This window comes from Brachionichthys hirsutus, chromosome 16 (genome assembly GCF_040956055.1).
Source record: "Brachionichthys hirsutus isolate HB-005 chromosome 16, CSIRO-AGI_Bhir_v1, whole genome shotgun sequence".
Classification (NCBI taxonomy): domain Eukaryota; kingdom Metazoa; phylum Chordata; class Actinopteri; order Lophiiformes; family Brachionichthyidae; genus Brachionichthys; species Brachionichthys hirsutus.
In genome coordinates, this window is record NC_090912.1 from 3,499,822 (window position 1) to 3,524,690 (window position 24,869).

General features: G+C 46.2%; 3 protein-coding genes across 3 annotated transcripts in view; all 3 read right to left on the reverse strand.

Moving 5' to 3' along the window:
* Nucleotides 1–13,392, reverse strand: part of LOC137905159 (myosin-10) — a 28,934-nt gene extending 15,542 nt beyond the window's left edge. Inside the window, exons 1-3 of the mRNA XM_068749365.1 lie at nucleotides 13,048–13,392; nucleotides 8,840–8,996; nucleotides 124–151 (exon numbers count right to left, since the gene is read on the reverse strand). Coding sequence (XP_068605466.1) covers nucleotides 124–151; nucleotides 8,840–8,996; nucleotides 13,048–13,392 — 530 coding nt within the window. The remainder of the gene's footprint in view (nucleotides 1–123; nucleotides 152–8,839; nucleotides 8,997–13,047) is intronic.
* A 1,104-nt stretch (nucleotides 13,393–14,496) lies between these two features.
* Nucleotides 14,497–18,533, reverse strand: ddx47 (DEAD (Asp-Glu-Ala-Asp) box polypeptide 47). Its single transcript, XM_068749972.1, has 12 exons — nucleotides 18,408–18,533; nucleotides 18,143–18,236; nucleotides 17,689–17,877; nucleotides 17,528–17,599; nucleotides 17,212–17,330; nucleotides 16,839–16,910; nucleotides 16,613–16,729; nucleotides 16,388–16,534; nucleotides 15,486–15,623; nucleotides 15,337–15,407; nucleotides 15,107–15,236; nucleotides 14,497–14,838 (listed from the first exon to the last, which is right to left on the reverse strand). Exons 1-12 carry the CDS (start codon nucleotides 18,531–18,533, stop codon nucleotides 14,665–14,667), a joined length of 1,449 nt encoding a protein of 482 aa, XP_068606073.1. The 3' UTR covers nucleotides 14,497–14,664.
* A 342-nt stretch (nucleotides 18,534–18,875) lies between these two features.
* Nucleotides 18,876–23,713, reverse strand: wbp11 (WW domain binding protein 11). The gene is made up of 12 exons (XM_068750187.1): nucleotides 23,669–23,713; nucleotides 22,794–22,880; nucleotides 22,690–22,721; nucleotides 22,506–22,599; nucleotides 22,190–22,386; nucleotides 21,963–22,096; nucleotides 21,701–21,867; nucleotides 21,379–21,597; nucleotides 20,773–20,898; nucleotides 20,397–20,675; nucleotides 20,105–20,290; nucleotides 18,876–19,990 (listed from the first exon to the last, which is right to left on the reverse strand). Exons 2-12 carry the CDS (start codon nucleotides 22,855–22,857, stop codon nucleotides 19,326–19,328), a joined length of 2,163 nt encoding a protein of 720 aa, XP_068606288.1. The 5' UTR covers nucleotides 22,858–22,880; nucleotides 23,669–23,713; the 3' UTR covers nucleotides 18,876–19,325.
* Between the last annotated feature and the right edge of the window lie 1,156 nt (nucleotides 23,714–24,869).

Genomic DNA, 24,869 nt, shown 5'->3' on the forward strand with positions numbered 1-24,869 from the left:
CACATGAAATTCCCCAACAGAGGTGCATGTATATAATCTTGATCTCCAACTTTCCAGCCCGTCAACATGCTGTATTACCAGAACCAAGAGAGAGAGAGAGAGAGAGATAAAAGCACTACTTACGTGCAAAGAATTGATTGGTCCTCGCGATCTGTTGAGAAGAAAAAAAAACAATCACAGTTAGAATCTTTTCTTGAGCATTTCCTTTACTTAAAGCAGTTAATTCTGGGCTATACCACATTAAAATGCAATTAATTTCCAGCTGCAGCAGGTAAAGGCTGGACGGTGGATAACAGGAAACACCCAGACATGGACGGCAGGCTCTCATTAATCGAGCGTGTACATTTTACAGCCTGTGGGCCATTCCTCAGCCTCCCTCATCCAGACAGCGGCAGTAAACCGACACCCGTACCAGTAACCAAAGCCCTGACACCTTTCATCAGGGGAATTCAGACCCACGTCCAGATGACAGGATTATCTCTGCCCACTGAAGTGTGAACCCTCAACGCCGAAGATCCCGCTGCGCACTACAAAGAGCAGTCACGACCAGGACCGAGACGGACCCGACCCGTTTATCTGCTGACAAACAAAATCATCTATCAGAGCATGATTTAACGTGCCCACTAGGGACACAGTATATGTGCACCGTATGTTTGCTTCATAATGAGAAGTTACCGACAAATTATGAGACGTTTCCTGTGCAGAGCAGATGGTGTAAAGTCTAAAGTAACGCTACATTAAGAAAATCCATCTCGTTCTGACTGCGTTCTACAGAAATACATAAAATCGGTGTTATTTACAACTAGTAATTCTATTTAAGTGGTTTCTTCATTCACCGAATGTCAAGAGCACAATTGACCTCATGACTATAAAGAATACTGAAATAACACATTAAGAAAAACTCAAAGCCCTAAAAGGTTCAAATAAATTATTCAACATTTCTATCCAAATCAGATTTATTAATTCAACCTATATCACTATATAACCGGTCAGTAGATTCAAATATACCTAATTATTCTTTAATTGTTCAACCTCAAAAACATATTTTGAAATTCATCAGTTCTCAAGAAAGGAGCGACAAAAACCACATGTTGTTCATTAAGGGTTCGACTGGCTGCTTCTGGACTGAACCATGACATCACGCGACTGTTAGCGGCGCAGGTGATATAGTTTAAACGACCTTGCCTCGTGGGTCAACAGCAGAGGTCAGAGGTGACGGGCATAAGGGAGCACCGGCTATGTAGACAAACACAATCTTTTTTTTTTTTTATGTTTAGAATTCTCAAAACTCATTATTGACGAGCAGAGACGACAACCACTCCGATATGATGCATTAATACTTCCTGAAGTTGTCAAAGAGTGCCCCCCCCCCCCATTGACTGCCAGTCGGCTGACATTCTTGTGGCAGGAAGTGAGAAGAATTTTCATTTCCTGAATCAGGCACATTTTGGGCACACCTCCACATTCCTGAACTCGGTAAAACTGGAAGGAATGGGGGGGCCCCCCTCCTCCGACACCTCACCCGGCTACGGAGCTGCATTGCTGAGGTATTCTCTGACAGCCATCCACTGTCCTGAGTCTCGTCTTCTATCTGGCTGATGTGGGTCCGTTTTCAGACAGACTTAAAGGAGTCATCTATCTATCACCGAACAGACGACCATTTGTTCGTGCACTAAAGCGTGAATATCCCTCCGGTAATGAAATCATGTTGGAGTGTGTTTTTCTTTTGCACCTGGAGACCCTCGCGTCGCTGAAAGACCTGCTCTTTTCCCTCTCCAGCACATTACTGTGGTTTCTTCCCTTGACGAAATGACGAATGCCGACATGGCATTTCACAGGAACGATGGACACCTGTGCTGGATCGGAGTATTAATGATGAATGATCTGCACATTCTACATCATGGACACCGTGAATGTTTGAAAGCATCCTAATAGTGTTTGTTTCAAGGCCAAGGGCAAAGGGATGAAATCTATATATTGGTCAGAAGACACGTATGAATGCAAGTTACCTGCAAGTGTGTCTCAGACGCGTCTCCATTAGCCTGGAGCTAATTAGCCTGACGGATTTTCACCGCAGCGACGTGCAGCCTCACTGGGCCGTGGCACGCGACGCTGCGTGAGTCATCACCAGTATGAAAACCAAATACACAATCGCTAAACTTCCCCAGCCGCCCTTTCCAAGTTCCCCCCCGCAAATGTAAGTCAGCCCACACAATTACCTCCAGTGTTGTTCTGGGCCTTAATAAGCACCATTTGACGAACATTCGTCTCTTCTGTGCTCTGTCCCTCCGGCGGCGGCCGTTTGTTTGGAATCGTAGCCGCATGAGCAGGAACAGATACTCAACGGACTAAACAAAGCAACAACAAAAGGAATTCCCGAAAAACTGCGTGACATCTGTGGAAAATATTTGAGCGTGTGGCTGGGTCTCATTATCATCATGACATCGCTGGTTAGTGTGGAAGATAAGGCGACCTCAGCTGTATGTTTAGAATGTACTACACTTTGGACTGCTCCCACGCCATCCTCTGCCTCTCACACATCCATTTGCCTGTAGCTTACCTTCGATCCCCTCCTTCATTTGAACACACACACCAACTCCAGACCTAAACCCGTTGGCTCTTTCCACAAATTACTCTTCAGGATTCCATTCACAGTCGCAGTCAGACGCCACAAAGTAGACACAGACTTCACTTCCCAGAACTCAAAGGGATGCTTTGTTGAACGTATCCCTTCCATCACGCACGTCCGTCAGGCAGAGAGCAATCAGCCTTCTGCTGCTGCGAGAGGCGACGCAACAAAGAGTAATGAAATATAGACTCTTAATGAAAACAAGCGGAGACAGCTGTGCTGAAACTAGCGTGGATGTGATCAGGTTTTAATAATATAGACTCAGGTCTAGCATTATGGGAGTGCTTCCGTCACCTCCTCTACAGATCGAACCTTCCTGATGACGCCTGCTCTTGTCATCTTCTCCAGCGAGAAACGGCTGATCGAATGGGGGGGGCGGGGGGGTACTACTTTTTGAAATTCCGTTCACAGTCGTCTCTCTTTCAAGGTGTTTCAGTGCTGCTTCAGCGGAGAAGAATAGGAGCATTCCTGGGCCAGCATCATTCTCCTTCCTGCGCCTCGTAGCCTTCACTAGAGCATCGAGGGGCATCATCACGTCCCCCCTGGGGGGGCCGTATTCAGAGATGGAGTCCAATAAAAGCAGTAACTGAACTTTGCCAGGCTGTTTATGTGCTTTCATAGTTAAATCTTATTCACCCTGTTATTTTTGAGATAGATGTATGTTATGAAATTAACGCCGTAGGCTGTTGAATTCATTTGTTATGCGCCCCCACCTTGGCCCACGGCAGCTTTTGGATCCAAGTTACCATGACAACGACCTAGCGGCTCATATTTACCCAGGAGGACGTGCTGGCTCGGTGAAGGTGCATTTGCTCTCCTCTTCCAGATCCCACAGTCTTCACCCCTGTTGGGTTCCCCTTTCTGTGTTGCCCTCATTTTCTAATTCCCCCCCCCCCCACCTCCCTCCCCCCAACGAATGATGCAAACTCAGTTCACATAGGTTCCTATAGATGTTCTACATTTGAACACATCATCAAAGCATTTGGCTGCAATGTTATTTCCACTGCAAAGACTCGCTGCCAGTCATTTATGTAAGGCTAATGGGAACTGGAAATAAGTTGGCACAATCGTTTTATTAGGATTAAAGTTGGACCAAAGTTCAGTGTCTACATGAGTACATGCTAAATGCTAACCTTAATGACAGCACGGGGAGAAGCAGGTTTCATTTCCCCGGTTTTATACCTTAGCACACTGGTGTGGGGGGGGGGTACACACATGCATCTCACTTCAGATTCCCAATAGTAGGAAAGGCAAGGTTCCCCTTGCTGCAAATAATTTATTCCCTGTGAGGATTAAACAAACCCTCATTCTTCACATTCCTGAGCGCCCCCCCCCCAACGAGCCCCAACTCCATTGCGACCCTTTATCATTGCCCTAATTTGAACCTTGTTCAGCCTGGGTACTCCCCCCTCCTGATTGTCCTGCGATCTAGCGGTTCCATCTTTACATGGGGAAACCGTTCAGTCGCCTCGTTCACACAGAGCGGCACCAAAACAAAGCCCCCTTCTCTGGACTGGCTTTTTTGTTCACACTGAACAATGCAGAACAACGACACTCTGACGTGCGAGTTTAAGCAGCATGCTGGCGTTCCAAAAACAAATTAAAGCCGACATTTAACCCTTTAGTGTCCGGGTACAGTGTGATGGATAACATATGTGGCAAAGGATTAATATACAAGACCAAAAAAATTACATTTACAGTTAAAGGGCAAGATCGTGCAAAATAATTGACGGCAATATCCATAACGGTTACCTAAGGCTGAGTGGGCTTCCCCCCCCCCATTTATAATGATGTGGTGGTGGAATATTTGGCTTTAGACGACTACAAAAGTTTAAGGACTTTCTAAACCCTAACCAGAAAAATTATTCTCCACACTGTGGATTCCACCGTCCAAACCAAACCTCAGTGCTCACAAACATTTTCAGCGGTCAAACAATCCTCATTAATCTCATTTGTCATAACACAGAGACAAAAGTTGACAGGCCCGCCTCTCGACTTTCCTCGGAACACAGTTTTCTGATCAGGAAGATGAAGCTACAGAGAACAGTTTTGGAAAAGTAGAAGTTGGCTTGATTACAAAATATTCTTCTGGGGCCTTTGCAACTGGATAGAACACATTTTTTCCGACCCTGGAGTTCAAGCTTTTTCAGTTTGCGTCATAAAAGAAGTTGCACGCAGTGAAAGCCCTAAAGCTAAGGCAATGACCACACACACACACACACACACATACACACACACACACATCTCCATCCTCAGTCTGTCTGGTGATAGTGGTGTAAAGACCTCGTCCACATTCTCAGACTGTGAGCAACTGCAGTGTTTAACAATCACTTTGAAGTTTCCACAAAATCGTGATAGGACACAAATTAAACTCTATGAAACTCTATGAAAGTCTTTGCACTCAAGATCCAAGTCAAATCCCACGTGTTCATACTGTATCCTCATCAGAACCCAAAGGTTTTGACGCAACAGCAAGATATTTTTGAGTTTACAGGACGCTGCTGATTGCGCAGGGCAGAAGCAGCTCTATTAAACGAAGGGGGAAGCCGCGCTGTTGGTTGGTTCAAATTATTCCCTGCCAGAATGCCACAAAGCCCTCGAGATTTTCCCACCGGAATTGCTCCTTTCCGGGTTTTAATTTCAGACCCGTGGTGTTAATACTAGTTAATTCAGGAAATAAAAAATGCACACACACACACACAATACAATCCTCGTTGTTCAATTCAATGAATTAGTAACAAAAATGTCCAAAACTGGATGGAAATAATTTCCCCATCCATCTCTGTTTAAGCAGAGCGCAAATATTGTACATTCTGTTTGCAGAAAAGAGGAGAGATGACTCACTTATTAGCTACTTCAGTATCACTCTGGACAAAAAAATGTATAATTTAGGACGTTAATAAGACCCTTTCACAATAAGACTTAATGTCTTTAGGGTGCTGAGGAGGTAGAGAGAGACAGCCCATGTAAGATAAAAAAAGAAAAGAAATGGAAAGTCTTTTAATAATTCATTGAAGTCCATTTAAAATGAAGGCTACAGTATTTCATAAATTAAATGAAATTAAATTCTTCGTTTACTGGTCACATGGCCGTTGGGAGCTGCCGAGTGACTAACCAGATCAGTTGCGTTTTTTCACTGCACCGCTGTTGAACCAGCTGCCAGGGAGGCATTCACAGCCACTCACGAGCCTCCGAACAGACGGCCAGAAAGCCCCACTGAGCTGACTGGCCTTTCACGTGTGTGAAAGTGTGAGTGTTTGTGTGTGTCTGTGGGAATTTGAGCGCTATGTGCTGGAATTCGGATGCCCCTGTGTCCCTCCCTGCCAGCGCTGGGGCCTCTTGGGCGTGGAACAAGCTTTGTTTTCAGCAGACTGGTGGCGTTACGAGGGAATCAGGGGAAGCTGCGGCGGAGTTACAATATGGAGATTTTATGGTAATCAGTTCTGTGTTTCAGGCCTTAGCTGCAAATAGCAAACCCTGACTCAACAAACGTGTGACAGACAAAAATGCTGCTTATACGGGGAGAGATGTTTTTACACCATCAAAGACCGAACAAATGGAGTGGAGAAAGTTTATAAATCCCTTCGACAGACGTGCTTCCCAGGCCTCTGGCACAAGTGAATACTTCCCAGACTGGCCCAAATGAGGAGAAGGGTGTGGGTGTGAGGAAAAATGGTGATAGCAAAGGGAAAGATCAGAGACTCTGGGAGATGGGCTATAAATAACATCGCGTCGCCTGCTGACACACTTGCACATTAAATCCTTAGTGGGCCTCAATACTTGCGATTCGGTTTCAGGGGAGTGACGACAGTTGGCAACTGAGATCACAGACAGAAATAGGTTGTCAACGTACGTTAGGGAATGTCCCCAGCCTTTCGGAAATGACAGCACAATGTGTGGGGGACAACCTGACAAAGGGTGCTATGACGTCCATTCGTTGCGATTTCAAATCAGAATCGTGTGGGTGGGGGGGTGGGGGGGGTTAAAGGAGAAAATCAGTCACTGAAACATACTGGTCCCCTTAAATATGGATGATAGGACAGCAGGAGTTTTGGTCAAGACTGTTTTTATCAGCGTCAATTTGAGTGTTTTTAGACGCCGGAACGGATGAAATTGTTTTCAGTTATTTCATATTTTGGATGAACAAAGGTATCAAGAAAGAGGAAGGAGTTACATAACTGCCCACTGGTTTTACATCTCACCTATTTAGAAACAGCTCCTGTTTCGTACTACAGACACCTTGCAGTCGCACCCATCATGCCTACGCATTGTTCACGCCTGATACTGCAGACGAGGATTGCATTAAATGCCCCACGGAAATATAATCCTCATTATCAGTGTCGCTACCCCCCCCACCCCGAATATGTTGCAGACAGAGGATGTCTTTGCACTTTGACTCTCACATACACACAGTTTTGTTTGTGTTAGCAGATTATGAATGCTGCACCACAGCATGCTTACCACAAGTGTAAAATTAGCCTTGTGCTTTTGGGTGTTGCCTTTAGGGAACAGGAAGCAGTCGCAGGATTTACAGCAGGGTGCTTTTGGCAATGCAATCGATTGCAGATGGCAGCCGTGGGGTGGCCGCACAGTGGCTCTTTGTCACGTCTTGGCCCACCATAATTCAAAAAGACAAGGCTGTTGTCGCACGTGTTTATATATCGCAGCCCCATGTAAATCCAAGACATAAATGACAGCAGAGGTGTGGGGGTCACACAATGTGTTGGACAAATTTTTTATGAGGGCAGCGAAAGAACATAAACATTACACTAAAACAAGAAAGGTAATGAAAGTCTTACATTTGCTGCAAAATCCACGTAGCAGCAAGCAGCGGTGAAACAAAAATATGGGTGAGATTTGAAGAAGCGCCAGACTTCTCGGACTATGTTAAGAGAACACATTGATGAATACACACACGTTGTGTCATCGGTAGCTCATAAAAGTGAGTCACGCAGCAGATCAAGCGACCAATCACCCAGCTTGCCTTTCACCCTGGGCTGGTTTGCAAGGTTACGAGTGTCGGTGAGAGCGAAGGCACAGAATCAGCCGGGCAACCCGATCCGTCGTGCTGGCAGGAGGTATCAATGTCATGATAACTCCATCCAAGAATGAGGGCAAAACATGGCAGAGAGCTCAGTCGTCACCAATGTCCACAGTGTGTGTGTGTGTGTGTGAGTGTGCGTGTGCATGTGTGTGTGTGTGTGTGTGTGTGACCTCTATCTGTATAATGACTTGTTTCCCCAATCACGGAAGAAACGAAAGTCAGAGCTTGTTTACAAAAGACGAGCAGAAACATGATTTCAGACAACAAGACATCCACGGTTGTCCATCAAGGAACATCTGACACACACACACACACACACACACACACACACATACACACACACCATTAACCTGCACACCTGTCTTGTCACTCAGTCCCTGGGCTAGCCCTCCATCAAGCCCCCTTCTCCAGTCCTCACTACCCTAAAATGAGGCCTAATATCCCAGAGACAACCACTGTGACACACACACACACACACGCACACACTCTCTCCCAGCCCCCTTCAGACTGCACAAAGCCCCCATTGTGAGGTACAATGCTGGCCACCCCCTGTCTTCCCCCTGTCCCCTCTGCTCTGTCTCACCCATAACTCTGCTGATTCGCCTTCTATATCCCCTTCAGTCAGTTCTCTGGTGGATTTCGTGTTTCGTATCTAAACCACCAGAGGTACCAGAGGAGCTGCCGTCCGTGGCCTCTTCCAGTCCAAAGCAGGTGCTGTGGGGATTATTTCAGGGGCGTGAGGTGAAGTCTGGCACCATGATTCCCAAGTTTCCAGCTTCACGCATGGGAGCAACCAGAGAGTCTCTGTATTGGCAGAAAGTCTGCAGAGTAAACTCTCCATTGCAGGTTTAAAAAGTAGAAGAAGTTAACCACCAATAGTTCTACCGTGAAAGCAGACCTCTTGAGACATAATCGGTGATGTTATAACCTTTCACACACTTCACACGCATTTTTCACACACTAATCTGCCGGGTTATGCAGCCGAGCCCATCGATGCCTGTAAGGGAGTTAAACTGGACAAAAAGAGCAAACACAACGCACTTCCAGCTTAACTGGTCGTATCTTCCCAGAGATGATGAAAACTGAATTCATGATGACTCCATGAGGTAGCATTTTCACAACTCTGTCAAAGAAGATTAAACCGGCAAGATAAAACTCGACCCTACCTTGCAGCATGCAGCGGTATGCTGACTCAGAGATGGCGTAGATGTGCGGCGGCATCTCGTGCCTCTTCTTCCCTCTGTACATCTCAATGATGTTCTCCGAGTAGATGGGAAGGTTCTTGTAGGGGTTGATCACCACGCAGAACAGGCCAGAGTATGTCTGTGATTAAGACAAACAGGCAATGAAGAAAATATCAAGGAAAGGAAGAGACGGCACCTGGAAGAGGTGGAAAATAGAAAGAACCGGAAGCAGACAAAAAAGAAAAACACATTTTATGGCTGTTACATTCAAATTGATCCTGCATGCGTGTTGCGTTTTAAATCCGTCCGCGTACATCGGTGAAGCGGGACCTGTCATTACCCACTTCTTAGGGGCTTCCATCATCATAGCAGGCATGCAGCTCCGCGATAGACACTGGGCAGGCCGGGTGAACGAAACACTGAACAGACCAACAAACAAAACGCCCTGAGAGTCCCAATGAGAGCCTTTAAAATAACACAGCGCGACACAATGTGAACAAAGAGTGTGTGAACGTCATTGAGATGAAGCAAGTAGCGTCCACTGGAAACGTTCAGCCTCGTCTACGAGTGATTGCAGTTAGCTGCGTAATTAGCCCCAAGATCTCTCTCCAGAGAATATGCATGGGATGACCCCTCGTCATTTATGCTACAGACTGAAACAACCAGGCGACAAAGCCGTCGGGAGGGGGGGGGGGGGCTGAGCGAGAGGCTGGGGGCGATGGCCCCGCAGCATTCTGCAGGTGTCATATGCATCGCCACAGGAGACACGAGGAAAAAGCTACATTCATCAATGTGTGTGCAGCTAATCCATGCAAGTGCTGCATGCTGCATTCTGCTGACATCACCCACCAACAGAATGTACTTTAAATGTGCTCTTTAACTACAGCAACATGAAAATGCATGCAAATATATAGAGCTTAATTTTTTAAGAGGAGTGCAGGAGAGTCATAATAATAATACTGAACTCTTTTATAGCACGAAAGTTGGACGCCAGTCAGTGAAGTAGCATTTGTCCAGCAGATCTACAGCATGTCAGCAACTGACAGACGTTTATCACATCCAGACACACGCTCGATTATAAAGCAATCGGCCCCGTCTGGTCTGAGGCTGCAGGAATCAGAGGCAGCCGGCTCGCTTCAAGGTTACAGCGACGGCCATGTTTGTTTGTTCTGTCTCCAACCGCACCACAGACACATACATACACATACATACCCTACTACAGTGATGTTTATTTACCAGGAACACTTAAGAGAACTCAGAGAAAAGGTACATTTTAAAAATATTTTGTGGTGAAGCAGCGAGTTCTAGCACGGCACAAAAGACGTTCTCTCTAAGCTGCAGCCTGTAAGAAATGAATGAGCCTCTGTTTTACAGAGAGTGAAGTGAATTAGACATACGAAGAGCAGCGGGGGGGGGGGGTCGCTTCATCTCAGACCACGGGCAGAGTGAAGGACCCGGGGCAGTGAGGCCATCGTGCAGACGCTCAGTCAGTTGGTTATTGGTGAGAATTTAGCATAAAGTAGGAATGGCGAGGAAATGATGGTCGAGAAAGAGAAAGCGCTGAGGAGTGCTGCACTGATCCAGCTGAGGGTTCCCTCCGGTCCAATCCGCTCAAAGAGAGCCGTGTTCTCAGACAGAAGGCCTGCCGTAACTCAAACGCTCCACTCTCCTTCTCAAGGGTAATGCAAATTTAATTCACCCTTATCTGAAACCTGGAGCTGCTATAAATAAGGGTCTGCTCCGTTCCCTTCGCTGCTGCGACACGCAGGGAAACCTGGACAGACCCAGAGAAGCAAAGGGGACATTGTTATACGCAGCTCCGTGTCTCTCACGCCACTTTAATTTGGATGAAGCTGCACGAAGCACTAATGGAACAGGGATGAAACTGTGCATCAGCGTCTGCTCGGTGAGCATTTACTACGACCGTTTGCCAGCGCGCCTGCCAAGCCAACATGTCTGTCCCAGTCCGGGAAAGACGAGGTGATGTTTCCACTCTGAAATCAGATCCAGGAGATGGGCTGCCCGTGGCCCTAGTAACAGCTGAGCAACACGCAGCCAACAGCAAGACACAACAGCCCTCTCTGAGCCGCCAGGCCGTCAGGCAGCCTGGCTCCATTACGGAGGCTGGGAAGAGCAATCCATGTGCAGATGTGAGCGTGACCACATCCGGTATGGCGCTTCACCAATTCATGATCACTCCTCGTGATAAGATAAGCGGGGTGAAATCACACCGACAGCAGAAAAAAAAACATCTGGTTTTCGGCAAAGCTATTAAGTTTAATATTTTTGAAACATAAAATAAAATACCACAAACTACTTATTCAGAGTCGTTTGGTCAAACTTTGACTGTGTGTGTGTCAACATGGCGACTACGTGAAAAGCAAACAGAAAGTCCAAGGTTAGATTGGATCCTCTGAACGTCCCACAGAAAACGGGACAGAGTGAGACTTTCATTCTAACGAAATATGAAATGTTATATTTCTACGTTTTATCTGCTGCCCTGCTTGCAGGCCCAGCGTTAAAACACCGAATAAGGTGGAAGTCAGAATGCGGGACAGGTTTAGCTTGCAAACATTTGAATCCAAGAAGCAGACGAAAGATAAAAAGTAAGGGGGGGGGGGCTTGAAATCAGGTCTCGTCCAGATACAAAACAGACACAGAGTGGATATCATTGCTGTCCACAGCCACAGCGAGGCAAAGACAGAGTGTGGGAAACGGAGCCGAGTCGGACGCCGAGCAGCAGAGCTGGCGTGGGCGGCAGGAGACCGACAGACGGACAATCTGCTGGCCATGGAAGAATGCTGAGGCTTTCTGACAGCTGAGGCTCATCCGACGACACAAAGGCCGGCCTGCAGCCCCGTTAGCGCGTAGCATTGTGGTAAGCCTGTGACTCAGCGCGTCACAGATAGCAACAACAACGGAGACGGCCAAGCAGGTTGAGCGACTTCAACCGTGCGGAGCCATCAGATGGGGAAGCGGTGATGGAGCGAGCCGGCAGGAGATCCAGCATCCACCCATCGAGGCTTAAAAAAACGCAGCCTCGAGTCTTTCTGCTGCTGGCCGGAGAATCTGCGTGGTTGTGTGATCATCAGCCAGAGACAAAAGCATATCGAGGAAGACAGAGAGAGAAAGAGACACTCTTGATAACTCTTAGGTCTAATTTTAGTTGGATTTGCTCCTGCTTCCAAAATGAAAGTCATTAGAAGAGAGACGAAGAGCAGAATGACTTCAATAGCTGAGAATGAAGGAAGCGAAGGACTTCAAAGCAAAAAAAGAAGGGCTGCACATGAAGACGAGAAGATTCCAAAAGATCCACGGCATGTTTTTCACAATGTAGATCAAACTGGGAAGTGTTTCCATTAACTCCAAGTAGGAGCACAGCCTGGGGGGGGGGGGGGGGCATTATGCTATACGGTGGACGCAGCTGAGATTTGGGGGTAAGTCAAAGACATTGGAAAAAGTTAGAACATAGGCGGTTTCTTATTATAAGGGAGCGCCGAATGGGAAAATTCTCTTCCCGATAGAAAACCAAAACAGTCGGACACATGTTTTCAATTCGTCTGGGCTGTGGGGCAAATTCACGAGCTCCAGAGCCAATTCTGAACCACGAAAAAGTAGAAGCCACGACACCGTGGTACGGCAGAAAATGACCAGGAATGCAGAATGTAAATTCAAAAGCGTTCAAAAAGTGAAAATATGAAGTAGAATGGAAAGAAATCTAAAGCCAATAGCGACGTTTTACAACGACGCGCGATGAGGAGCACAGATTATTGTTCTTTGGCCTGCAGTCCCTGAACCAGGTGAAAACCGACACACATTCTATTCCTGGAAAACGTGTCGCTAAATGGGTCAAGATCAGAACTAGAACGTCAGAGCGGATCCTTCAACAGAGAAACTCGATGCTTCAACATGATGAATTCAGACGTGAAGAAATCATCACAAGATCAGACAGGAACACGAATCACCTGGCTCAGGTATCAAACTTAAGACTCCGCTGACATCAGAGCAGATCAAAGGACATCTAGCCTAGAGGCACCAAAGACAGATCCAGAAAACCTGGCAATGTTTAAAAGACATCTCATATTACATCTCCATGCAAGATTAATTTATAACAAGTCTTATAACAGCATAGGATTGCTACAGAGGGATGGAAGGACCATCTCTGAAGGCTCCGGGTTTCAGCCACTCACGTAAATGAGCCCAGAGTAGTAGCGGTCCTTCAGGTTGTGCAGCACGGACGCTTCGTTCAGGCAGGTGAGCTCGGCCATGTCTTCCACCTTGCTGAACTTTGGCGGGTTCATCTTCTGGACGTCGTCCTTGTTGATCGGCACCTTTTTGCCATTCTCGGCCAACTCCACCAGCACCTCCTCGCCACGCTCTTCCCGGATGCCGGCCGCCTCGAAGCCATGGCGCTCCGAAGGGACCCACACGAGCTTCTTGGCCGTCCAGTCCGCCTGCGTGGCCGGGTTGTAGACCACAGCCCGGTCCACAAACAGGTACCGCTCGGGGTCTTCCTGCCCACTCCGATGAGACATGTTGCTTTGGGTTTACCAGCGCTGTGTGGCCACCTGGAACAAGACAATATCAGAGATGGACTTTCAAAGCGCACCAATTCGGATCAGTGCAGCCTCGACATGGGAACGCGTCCCTCAGCGCAGAGCGCTGCAGACTCCACTGGATTACGCATAGTGCGTAGGATCCAGCGCTCCGACAGCGAACTGGACGGAGCTGCACAAATGTATCTTATACAACATGCAATGACTGTGCGTTGGCCGGTCTCCATAACGGGGGGGGGGGGGGGGTCTTATTCACAAATACAAGGCTGTTTGTTATCTGCAGTATTTAAACCTGCGCAACCACATTCAGCCAAAAAGGGTCGCGTTACTCCGGAATGCGCCCCGACATGATGACGTCGCTCTAAAGGTCCCGTTATCGCCGTCGGGATAAACTCAAGCCTTTTTTTAAGGTTCGCTTCAGAGACATTTCAGACCCGGTTCGGTTCGAATGGAAGACAACGAGCCGTGAGAGCCGAGTGCCCCCCCCCCCCCCCCCTCCGGGTGTAAAAGCGGCCGGCGTGGGGCGTCATTCCGGGGTCGGCTTCCTCACGAAGGTAACTCAGTTAAACTAAGTTCTCCATCCAGTGATGGAATAAGTCGCCGCGCGCGGGGAGGAACACCCGGACTCACCTGGTGGTGCGTTCAGGTCCTCAGTGTTCTCCAAGCTGTCCTCTCTGTCCCCCTGGCGCGACAGTGTACGCAACTGGCGGCTGCACGCAATTGAAGTGCGGGCATGTATGCGGGCTCCGGGACGCACCACAGTCTGCGAGGCCCCCCCTCACACCGAGGCCCCTCCTAAATGGAGATTTGACCGCAGCTGCTCCCGCCTACGACGGACTATGTTCTCATCGTCACCACGCGGATCGATACCCCGCGCGTCACGACACGGATTATTTTTTAATTCCCGAACAAAATGCGCCAATAAAGAATTTAAATGGACTTTATGAAGCAGCAAGTTCAAAATGATTCCACTCGGTTCGCAGCCCTTCTCTTTCATTGGCTGGACTCAACAACCAGCTCCCATAAATAACTTTTTATAAACGTGTGAAACAAATATATCCCACTTCAATGTCACGCTGGAAGAATAACACAAACATGTTTATTATAAATGGAGAGATCTTACAGGCGAGCAGGGAGGACGCGCTTTCTGTGATTAAACGGTTGGCGTCTGCACTAAATGTTGGGAAACATGCGTTGGTAATTTACACATGAAAAACGATGTCAAAGTTCGTTCTCTTAATGTCGGAGGCTTCAGCGGCCGCCTCTCCAGGCTCCTCCACCCTTCTTCTTCATCCCACCTCGTCCTCCTCCACCTCCGGAGCCTCCTTTCACCTTCTTCCTCACTCCGCTTGCTTGTTCCGTGTCATCTTCATCTCCATCTCCAGCTTTGGGCCTTTTCCTTTTCTCACCCTGCTCCTTCATTTCCTGAAAAAGAAGATTTTTTTTTTCCTGAATTTAATATTTATTTATAAACTAAAACCAACATATATTAATTTCCTATTTTGAGACTGATCTGGCTGTAGAACTCCAGTGGCCTTTATGTTACGCAAAATGTATAAATACAAAAAGAGAATAGTTCACCCCCCCCCCCCCCCCCCCCTTTCAGGCTACTCCTAAAAATGAATAATATTCAGTTTGGATATTGGTGTCGTCTGAAACAGATAAGCGTGATCACGCAGCAGAGACGACTCACCAGGCGGGCGAACCTCTGGGCCTCGCTCACCCTCTCCATCAACATCATCACTTCCTCCTCATGGGTCGGGAAGGCGGGAAGCTTCTTCCCGATCAAGCTCTCTATTCTCTGGAAAAGCTCCACGTCATATCTGAGACGACAAAACGCATCGAGCTCATTGCCGTCAACTTATTTTGACACGAGCGTGAGCGGAAACAGTTTAATCACGGCAGATTAATAAAAGTTCTTACTGAGTAACGAACGTGATGGACTTTCCAGAACGCCCCGCTCTGGCTGTCCGTCCCACCCGGTGGATGTAGTCCTGATCCAGAAATCAATACAAACGAATCGTCAGATAACACCTAACCATCTCAGAACGCGAGCGGCATCGCCGGCGTACCTTAGAATGAGTGGGGATGTCGTAGTTGATCACGCAGTCAACGTGAGGAATGTCCAGCCCCCTCGATGCCACGTCGGTCGCCAGCAGCACCGACCGAGACTTCGACTTGAACTTGTTCAGCGATCCAAGACGTTTATTCTGACATTTAATAAAAAAAAAAAAAAGACCCAGTCAGTATGTTAACTTTACCCGAAAAAGGTTATACAGCATGCGACTCCCTGAAGCGTTACGGGCCAGAACCAGAGGAGGACGCTGTCCGACCGTCCAACGAAACCAGCTGACATGCCTTTGGTGTTCATCACTGGCAGCAACAGCAACGGAATGTCGTCTGATCTCATTTATCTACTCGTAATACTTCTGACAGCAACGCATCAGAAATAAGCACTGACCGGATCTGCTAAAGCTGTATAGTGAAATAACTTTGGGGCGCTCCAACCAACGAATATTATTGTTATCAGTTTAACATCTTGAATCTTCTTTGATATAGAAATTGAGAATATCAAAGAAGGTCGATCACAAGTTCCCAGAGGGCGCAGGGATGTCTGAAAATATTTTGATCGTTCTGTTCAAAACAAAAGAGAGAGACTATGATTTTGTTTTTTAAATTATGATAGAAATTCAGAGGTTATGTTTTTACTCCTGTCCCTGTTCTGGCTGGTTTGTCAGTCGACTGATCCAAAACCTATTAATGTATTTTTTCAAACTCTCTTTAAAATGATAAGACAGGCTAATTTATGTTATTTATTTTCCATTTCTCTGTGAATAACAAATGGTTCTTGATCCGTCAGCGTGGGCACGTTTGGACGCAGCTTGACTGAATTAAAAGGGGGGCTGTTGGACTCGGTGCTACTCTACATGAAATTAAAATGAAATAGTGTGTGTGCTTTCCGCTGAAGTTCTACCTGACTCATCTGGCCATGAAGAGGGATAGCTGTGATCCCAAGATTCCTCAACAGCAGCGCCACCCGCTGGGCATTGTTACACGTGCTGCAGAAGATTATAAATGAGTTTCCGGCCAGTTCGTTCAGGATGGAGACCAGGTAACAGTCCTGCAGCAAAACAAGCACACAATATTTATCATGTAAATATTTATCACTACAGAGCCGTAGCGCTCCAGCGACCTTTACCTTGTACTTTGACGGTATGAAGATGTAGTATTGCTGTAGTTTCTCGACTGTAGAGTATTTGGTGGATACGGCGCACTTCACTGGATCTTTCAGAGCGGCTCTCTGGAGTTTCTGCACCTGTGAAGCAAATGAAAGAGGAAATCCATTTTAAGGTGAAGCTAAATTTCAATGAGTTTTTTTTTTTATGTAAACATTCCTCATCGGTAACGCAGACATAACGATTTACCTTTTTGGTCATGGTGGCAGAGAACAAGAAGGTGCGTCTATCTCGAGGAATGACCTTCAGGATTTTATCCACCTAGAAAGAACAGAAAGAAAAGATGAAGTCACAGCTTCAGAGACAGTTTGGTTGAAGCGTTGCAACAGAAGAAATCTTTCCACTCAAGAGATTTTGTCTCTTTATAGTAATTATAAACGCCATTACCGAGTTTTATATTAAACATTTGTCCTCTGACATCCGGATAATCACACTGATCAATATTTTCTTTAGTGACGTGTAGTAGAAGTATAGCTAAAAATACATTTTACTGTCTATGTGACATCAGATATTTTGAAACTTTGATGAACGACAATGAGAACAAGCATTTCTAACAACCCACCTCAGTTTCAAAGTCCATGTTGAGGATTCTGTCCGCTTCATCCATGACCAGGTACTTCAGCGCTCGCAGGGAGAAGCCCTTGGTGTTTTCCATGTGGTCGATCAACCGACCCGGTGTGGCTGCAAAACGCGTTCAGTTTACATCATTACATTCATCCTGAAATGGTATAAACAGTTAAACACCGAGGTGACTGGGACATTATGCAGGTGTAAATCCTTCCTATAATAAAGTGATGGAAGATATTACCGCTCTAATGTGAAAGAGAATATTTGAAGCACATCGATCCAAGCAAATAAATAAATAAAAAAATACAAACCAATTACAACATGTGGTTTTTTAGCCAACACCAAAGACTGGGACATCATATCGATTCCTCCAACTATGACAGCTGCAACATAAATGAGACACTTTTCAGACACCCAACCACAGAAAGGTAATCTGCATAACTGCAAACCAGCTCATAATGAGGACACCTACCACACTTCACACCAATGCTGGAGCCCAAGGCCTGAAACTGCTCAGAGATCTGAAAAGCCAGCTCTCTGGTGGGTGTGAGGACGAGGGTATGGAGCCTCTGGGGCGACGCCAGCAGTGACTGGAGGATGGGCAGAGCAAAGGCACCCGTCTTTCCTGAGCCGGTCTCCGCGAGGCCGATAACGTCCTTCCCTGAAAGTTCACAAAGAAAGCATAGCCCATTAACCCATTAACATTTTACTCGGTAAAGCGCTTCAGTTTAATTCCAAAGTAGGACATGTCCCTGCATGCAACCTTTCCATTCAGCAGCAGACAGTAAACACAATAAATGAGTCTGAAGTATGTAAAAAAAATAATTGAATTGTGTCCAACATTAAAATGCTGCTTATGTGCATCAGTAAAAGCAATTAGATAACCACGTAGTACCATCTTAAAGTAGAAGAAGGGCTCCAGTTACCTTGCAGGGCTAACGGGATAGCTTCTACCTGAATCTTCGTTGGAATCTTCCATCCCAGCTGATCGCAAGCCTCACAAAGAACTTCAGTAACACCCTGTTCAAAGCAAAAACACCAAGTGGAAACCATGACCCGTTTGTTACCTCTGATATGATTTAAAAACACAAGCAATGGCCGACTTTAGTTTAGCTAGCTCAAACTGCTACTCCACGCTGCTGATAATTGTAGCTAGAGCCGTCTTTCTCCTCCCCTCGGCGGTTTACCTACCAAATCCTTGAAGGTCTTCGCCGGCTCGTTGCTTTCAACGCCATTTAAAGGGCTGTTATCTTCATCGCTACTCGAATTTTCGAGTTTCTCGTCTCTGTTTGGCTTCGTGCTTTCGATGTCCGCCATGTTTTTACGCACAACGTGCCGCCGGCGACTCACTGCGCAGATGCGGAAGCTAATTCAGTGATAAAGGTCGCAAGTGGTGACGGGAGTTGCTGTTCTTAATTGCATCTTGCCTGTCAGGCCACGCATCACCTATATTTACTTTTTTTTTTAGGGAGCTTTAGAAATGTAATTTTATCTCTCAAATAAAAATGTTTTTATTTTATGAGCGTGATTGTTTATCCACATTTGTTTACATTATACAGTATAACTTGCAAAAGGAAGAGTTCATTATGCATTTATTTAGCTGCAGGATAGTCTGAAATATTTTATGTTGACAAACAAACATTTTACACTTTGTTGACAAACATTCCACACTTTTATTTATATCCAACATGGCCAAGAGTTCACCAATAAAACAGTCAGCCATTGAATCATACAGAATGCAGTTCCTGGTCATGTCAAAACTAGCTGGAGATAAAACAAAATTATACATAAAAAAAAAAACACCATACAGAACAGAAAGAACACTTGGTATTATCTGTGCAGAGAGCTGTGCTCTAATCTGATGAAACAGCGACCAATTCCCATTACGTGTAATCAGATTTCTGAAATAAACAAATTCACATTCTCTGACAACAAAAAATGGTTCAGATTAAAACAAAGATGAGTAGCCTTTTCTCGCCTTAATAAAGAGAGACTAATCTAGGTGATTGCCATGACGACAGCTACCGCTACACCTCTGCACACAAAACACAGCGCTCATGCTCTTTTTCAGAGTGCACTAAATATTCTGGCCCAATGCTCTCTCGAGCCTCAGAGAAGGCCCTCCATCTCCCTCATGAAGGCCTCATACACCTGGTCTTTAGTCTTCATTGTGGGCTGAGACACCATACCCATGTGGGTGGGGTTGATCAGGCCCATGTGAGCGGCCGCTGCCTGTTTCTTCCCGTGTCCCCCTCCCATGCCTTCGTCTCCTCTCCTTCCACCCCCTGCTCTCTCCAGAGAGCCAACCCCTGCCCCGTGCATTGGCCCGCTCTTGTCCCTGCGCACTCTCAGTGCCGTGGGCACGAAGCGGGTGACCTCCGTCTTTGGATTGATGATCTGAGGTTTTGCAGAGATGGTGGCTCCACCGGATCCAGCACCTGCTGCCAGACCGCCTCCGGCCGCTGCGACGGAGGTGATACTGGGCCGCTTCTCGATGGTGGCTGTGTGGTGGTGGCCGGCAGGGTTGCCGCCCACAGTGGCGGCGGCTGTCCCCGGTGGAGGAGGCATCTGCATGACTCCTGGTCGCATTGGCATGGCAGGGGGTGGCATGTTGCTCTGAGAACCATCCGGGATGGATACTGAGCCCTTTTGCCGCTGGACAATGCTCGGAGGAGCACTGAGCACGTTGGCGTTGAGAGGCGGAGGGAAAAGGGAAAGAGGTGGGACCAGTGGACGCGGGGGCCCTCCTGCTCTTGGAGGAGGAGGTGGGATACCTGGAAAATGCAACGAGAGACTTATCTCAATGAGAGAATAATGAGATGCTCTTCTTCGCATATGAAATATGATTACATGTATGAATAAGTACTACAGAATACATATATGCCTACCCGGTGGTGCAGGGGGAGGTAGTCTAGGAGGCGGTCCTCGTGGCGGGGGGCCTGGGGGCAGGCCAGGAGGAGGGCCCGGTGGAGGGCCTGGGGGACGACCTGGTGGAGGTCCAGGTGGTAGGAGACGAGGCATTGGACCCCTCAGGCCTCCGGGCATACCAGGAGGTCTCAAGAATGGGGGAGCACCTAAAACAGAATCATCTTAATTAATATATACACAAATAACCTGAAAACTGGTTCAGGGATTTGATCTATTTTAAAGACACTCATCTGAATGTTTTTTTTAACTCACCTGGTGGTGGTCCGGGAGGAGGACCAGAGGGAGGACCTGGAGGCCTCATCAGAGGAACTGGGGGCGGGCCTAGTGGTGGAGGACCAGTCATTGGTGGACCTTGCAGGTGGGGAGGACCTTGCTGTCCTACTGGCCCAGATGGAGGTGGCAGGCGCTGCGTTGCCATGATGTGTGGTTGCTTGTCCCCGAGTGGTCCCCTGTCTTCGATGTCTGAGCTATCCGATTCATCTGTGTATTCCTCCTCTACCTCTTCTTCCTCCTCATCAGGAACTGACTGTCCTGAAGGTAAATTAAAAAAAAAAAAAAAAACATATCACCAGAAACAGAAAACAAGACGTACTAACTATCAGCATGCGGTAGAGACACTCGTCATTACCGGCCATCCTCAACATCATGGCCTGCAGGGGAGTTATGGCCTTGGTCCTTTTCACCATCCTCTTTTTCTTCTGCTTTCCATCACGGGGGGCTTCAGCAGGCATGTCTGCAAAACGTACGCTGCGACCTAAAGTGGATCCACGTGAACACATTCACCAAGAGAGTTTATTACTAAAGGAACACAAATAACCATCTGAATGGAGGGCTTCGGGCTTTTCTTCATTTCCCACAATGCATTGTTGTGTTTACATGCTCAGTGTTGTTGATCGTGTGTCCGGTGATAATGCTAACTACATGTGCTATTGTAAATTGTCACAATCACAGTCGGAGGTGAATGTCTCTGAAAACAAAGCCTTTCAATATGGCCGACAGCGTTGCATTGTGGGATGCCGTTACAAATGCCTCAACCTATGGTTTCTCACTGGGCATTTCCACAAATCATGATCCATATCAGCTGCGGTGCTTTTTAACAGATCCACACATTGCTGATTGATATACTCCGACTTTCTGTAAACTAAACTTCTATAACAGGAACCACTAATGATTAAATTAAATGAAGGAAACTGTTAAAAGCTGAGGTTTTACTAAGCAGGTCTGCAGCACTCGCCAGTATGTCTTTCACTCCTGTCTCTATCCTCTTCTCTTCCTCGCTCATCACCCTGCCTCTTCCTCTGGTCACCCTCTCCTTCATCTCTCTCATCTTCACTGTCCTCCTCTGAGTCGCTGTCATCGTCATCGTCATCGTCCTGATCGCTGTCGCTACCACTGTCCCGATCCCTTCCCAACTCCATGGCAGAATCCTTTTCAAAACCAGGAATGGAAGGCTCTGCGGAGGAAAAACAGAAGCGGGAAGATGAGCAACAACACAAATGGGTGTTATTTATACAGGATTATAACAGTCAGAAATGCAACAGCAGTGTGCTTATTACCGAGGTCTGTTGTGTAACTTTGTCGAGCAGGAATGCCATACAGAGCCAGGACCTGCGGAGGTGGGGGTCCGGGAGGGGGTCCAGGAGGTTTCTTGCCTGCTGGTAAACGTGGCACACCTGGCACTGATGCCAAAATCGGTCCAGAGGAAGATGACAGAGGTCCCTTACTACGAGATATGAAAGAAGAGAATTACCCGACATAGCTGCGTCACGCATCGTGTGTTCCGACAGAAACCTTTTAGCCATGCAAAATAATGTCTACCTAAAAGATGTGCCTTTCTTCAGTATGGAGGGAGGCTGTGCTCCTGGTAGTGGAATATCCTGGATGTGGATATTTGATGGTGCATGAGGCATATCTGGCAAAGGGATGCTATCCACTTCAACTGACTCTGCATTCTGTAAAGTGAAAAAAAAAAAAAAAGGACACACAAAGACTCAGCATCTGCTCCGAAAAACAGGAAGTATACACCAATCCACACATAAACAAACCTTGACAGAGTCGAAATAGAGAGCTAGCTGTCCTCGTTTAGTCTCATAGTCCAATTCCAGTTTCCGTAGCTCCTTGTAAGTTTCGGGGTTCTCTCTCTCATACAGATGGACAATACGCTCAAATGTCTCACGGAGTTTCTTCCTTTTGTCCCTCAAAACTTTCTCATTCAACAAGGGCTGCTGGACTGGGTTGAATTCTGTTTGAAGCATTACAAATAAAGACTGGTTTTTCAGGTAAAGAAGCAAATTATTTATTTAAATAGGATATTTAAAATGTGTTATTGGCTTAACAAACGTAACTGAGTAAGACACTCACCCATCTCATCCAGCTTCTCCATGTCTCTGACGATTTGTCTGGGGTCCTTCATCTTTAGCACCGCTGCTCTCACCATCATTCTCTGCTTCTTGTTCTATTTGGAGTATTTAAGAATTAAGAAAAACAATATGAACATTGTAATTACATGTATATTAAACACATAACTTGAATTTTAAAACGGTACCTTTTTCAACTCCCTTTTCCTGGCTTCCTTTCCTGCAAAATAGAAGAACGCTAGTTATTCTGATATCAGGCGAAAACTGCTCAGTACTCATGTTCAGTACTTACTGGCCTGGTCGGTGGGATTCATAAACTTCCCACTCTTGGTGGAGGAAGTCGAGCGTCGCCCCATAGTACCGGCGTGTTTTCTTCCCCCTGTTAAACATTAAAATCAGTCCGACAGAATCCTTAATAATTCACACAATGTTAAATAAAGGGGAACAAGTCTGTGGGGTCTCTGCCCGGGCAATATTTCCACTAAGTTTTATTGAAATCCATTCAGTAATTTTACGAGTTATGCTGTTTACAGACAGAAAAATGGTGTCGGCCTAAAGGTCCCATATTATGGAAAAACTCACATTTCCCATGTTTCTACACTATTATGGAGGGTTTGGGTCATTATCAATCCAAAAACAGATCAATAAACCACCCAGTCAATCCTGCGTAGTTCTGTAATCACCCACTGAAACGCGTCTGTCAGAAATCTTCGTTAATGTGACGTCACATTGTTAGAACGTGCACAATATGTGCGTGCACATGCATGCCCATTCATTGCATGCACCCGCTGTCCTGCAGCATCCGTTTGCCATTTCGACCAAAGACTGGCACAGATATTTCATACAAGTGTCTGGGAACTGCGTTTACTTGTGGAAAAAAGAGTATAATATGTGATCTTTAAAATGTTAGCCATTGCTGCTCTAAGCTAAACGATAGCATATAGTTGACATCCAACTCAAAACCACAGTAATGACCAATCTTTCCACAAAATACAAATAAAGTGAATATTTTAAGTGGCTTGTCACTTAGAAGCCAAGTGATTCATGTTTCAATCTTATGCAGACATGCCGAAGTTGGCTGACAAATTAATCGAAAGGATCAGCTTGCACTTATAGCTAGGCCACGTTAGCATCAAAAGCATTTCAAGAATAAAACTCTGACCATACCTTTGATTAAAATAAGCTTTGTAGAGCGCAGAGCCCTGCCGACACCTCTGGGCACCGCGAGCGAAGTAAAAGGTATAGTTTAAGCTCTGAAAGACGAAATCAAACCATTCAGGACTGAATGCACTTCTCGTCGCCGTTAGCTCCGCTAGGTCGCCATGTTTACAACCGCGCGCAGGAGCGGAAGTGGAAATTATGTCATCAAAACGCGCCTCTGCTTGTATACGTATTAGAAATAAATTGTATATAAAGTTTATATACATAAATATACTATACACGCCACTATGTATAGTGAACGCCACTATAACATTTAAAATAATAAACACTTTCAGTGGGCGCGGCTGGTTAACTTTGAAGGAACATCTGTGTCACGTTTTTTAATGTCTCTTAGAGTGCTTTTCTAGTTAATTGGTGCAAAATTTTATTTAAATATACAAAACAAAGATGAATTAAAAATTATAGAGGCCAATTGTGACTCAAATATCATCTTCAGGAAGCAGCTGAGCAAGTGATCTCCTATATTCTCCACTAAGTAGGCCTAAAGACACCCACAAATATCCCCCTCAGATCTTTTATATTGAAACTGCAAAACTTCTAAAGATGAAAACCTTGCAGCAGCCAAACGCAAGGCTTTAAACACAGAGGAGTGACATGGAAAGATCAGACACTGTCCTGGGAAAAAAAATAAAAAATTAAACCCAGTAAGTAAAAGTCAATGGAGACAAATCCCACCTCAAGTAAAGAGAAGAAGAAGAAAAAACTATTAGAATAATGAATATAGATGAGAAGCAATGAAACGACAGAAGCAACCTCCACAAGAAGGAGCACAATCCACAGGTAATTATTACAGGGTGTGGTGCAGCTCAATGGCAGAGGTGGAGGTTTGTGCTGCGTTTCTCTGGTAATCTGCACACTGAGGAGAGAGCTGTGTGCTAATGGAAGTGGGTGATGACCTTTTAGTTCAATCAAACAGAATCCACATTTCACTGGAGCAAACACCGCCTGTCTCTCTTCGCCGCACACAAACCAGAGCTCACTTCTACACCCCTCCCATCTCTCTTTGTGCTCATATTATGCTTACAATTTAAACCCTTTCTGTTATTTATGTCATAAAAATAGAGTACCGGTAAGAGTACCGGTAAAAATAGAGTACCGGTAAGAATTCAAGGATGCAAAGTACACAAGAACATTAATCATAACGCTG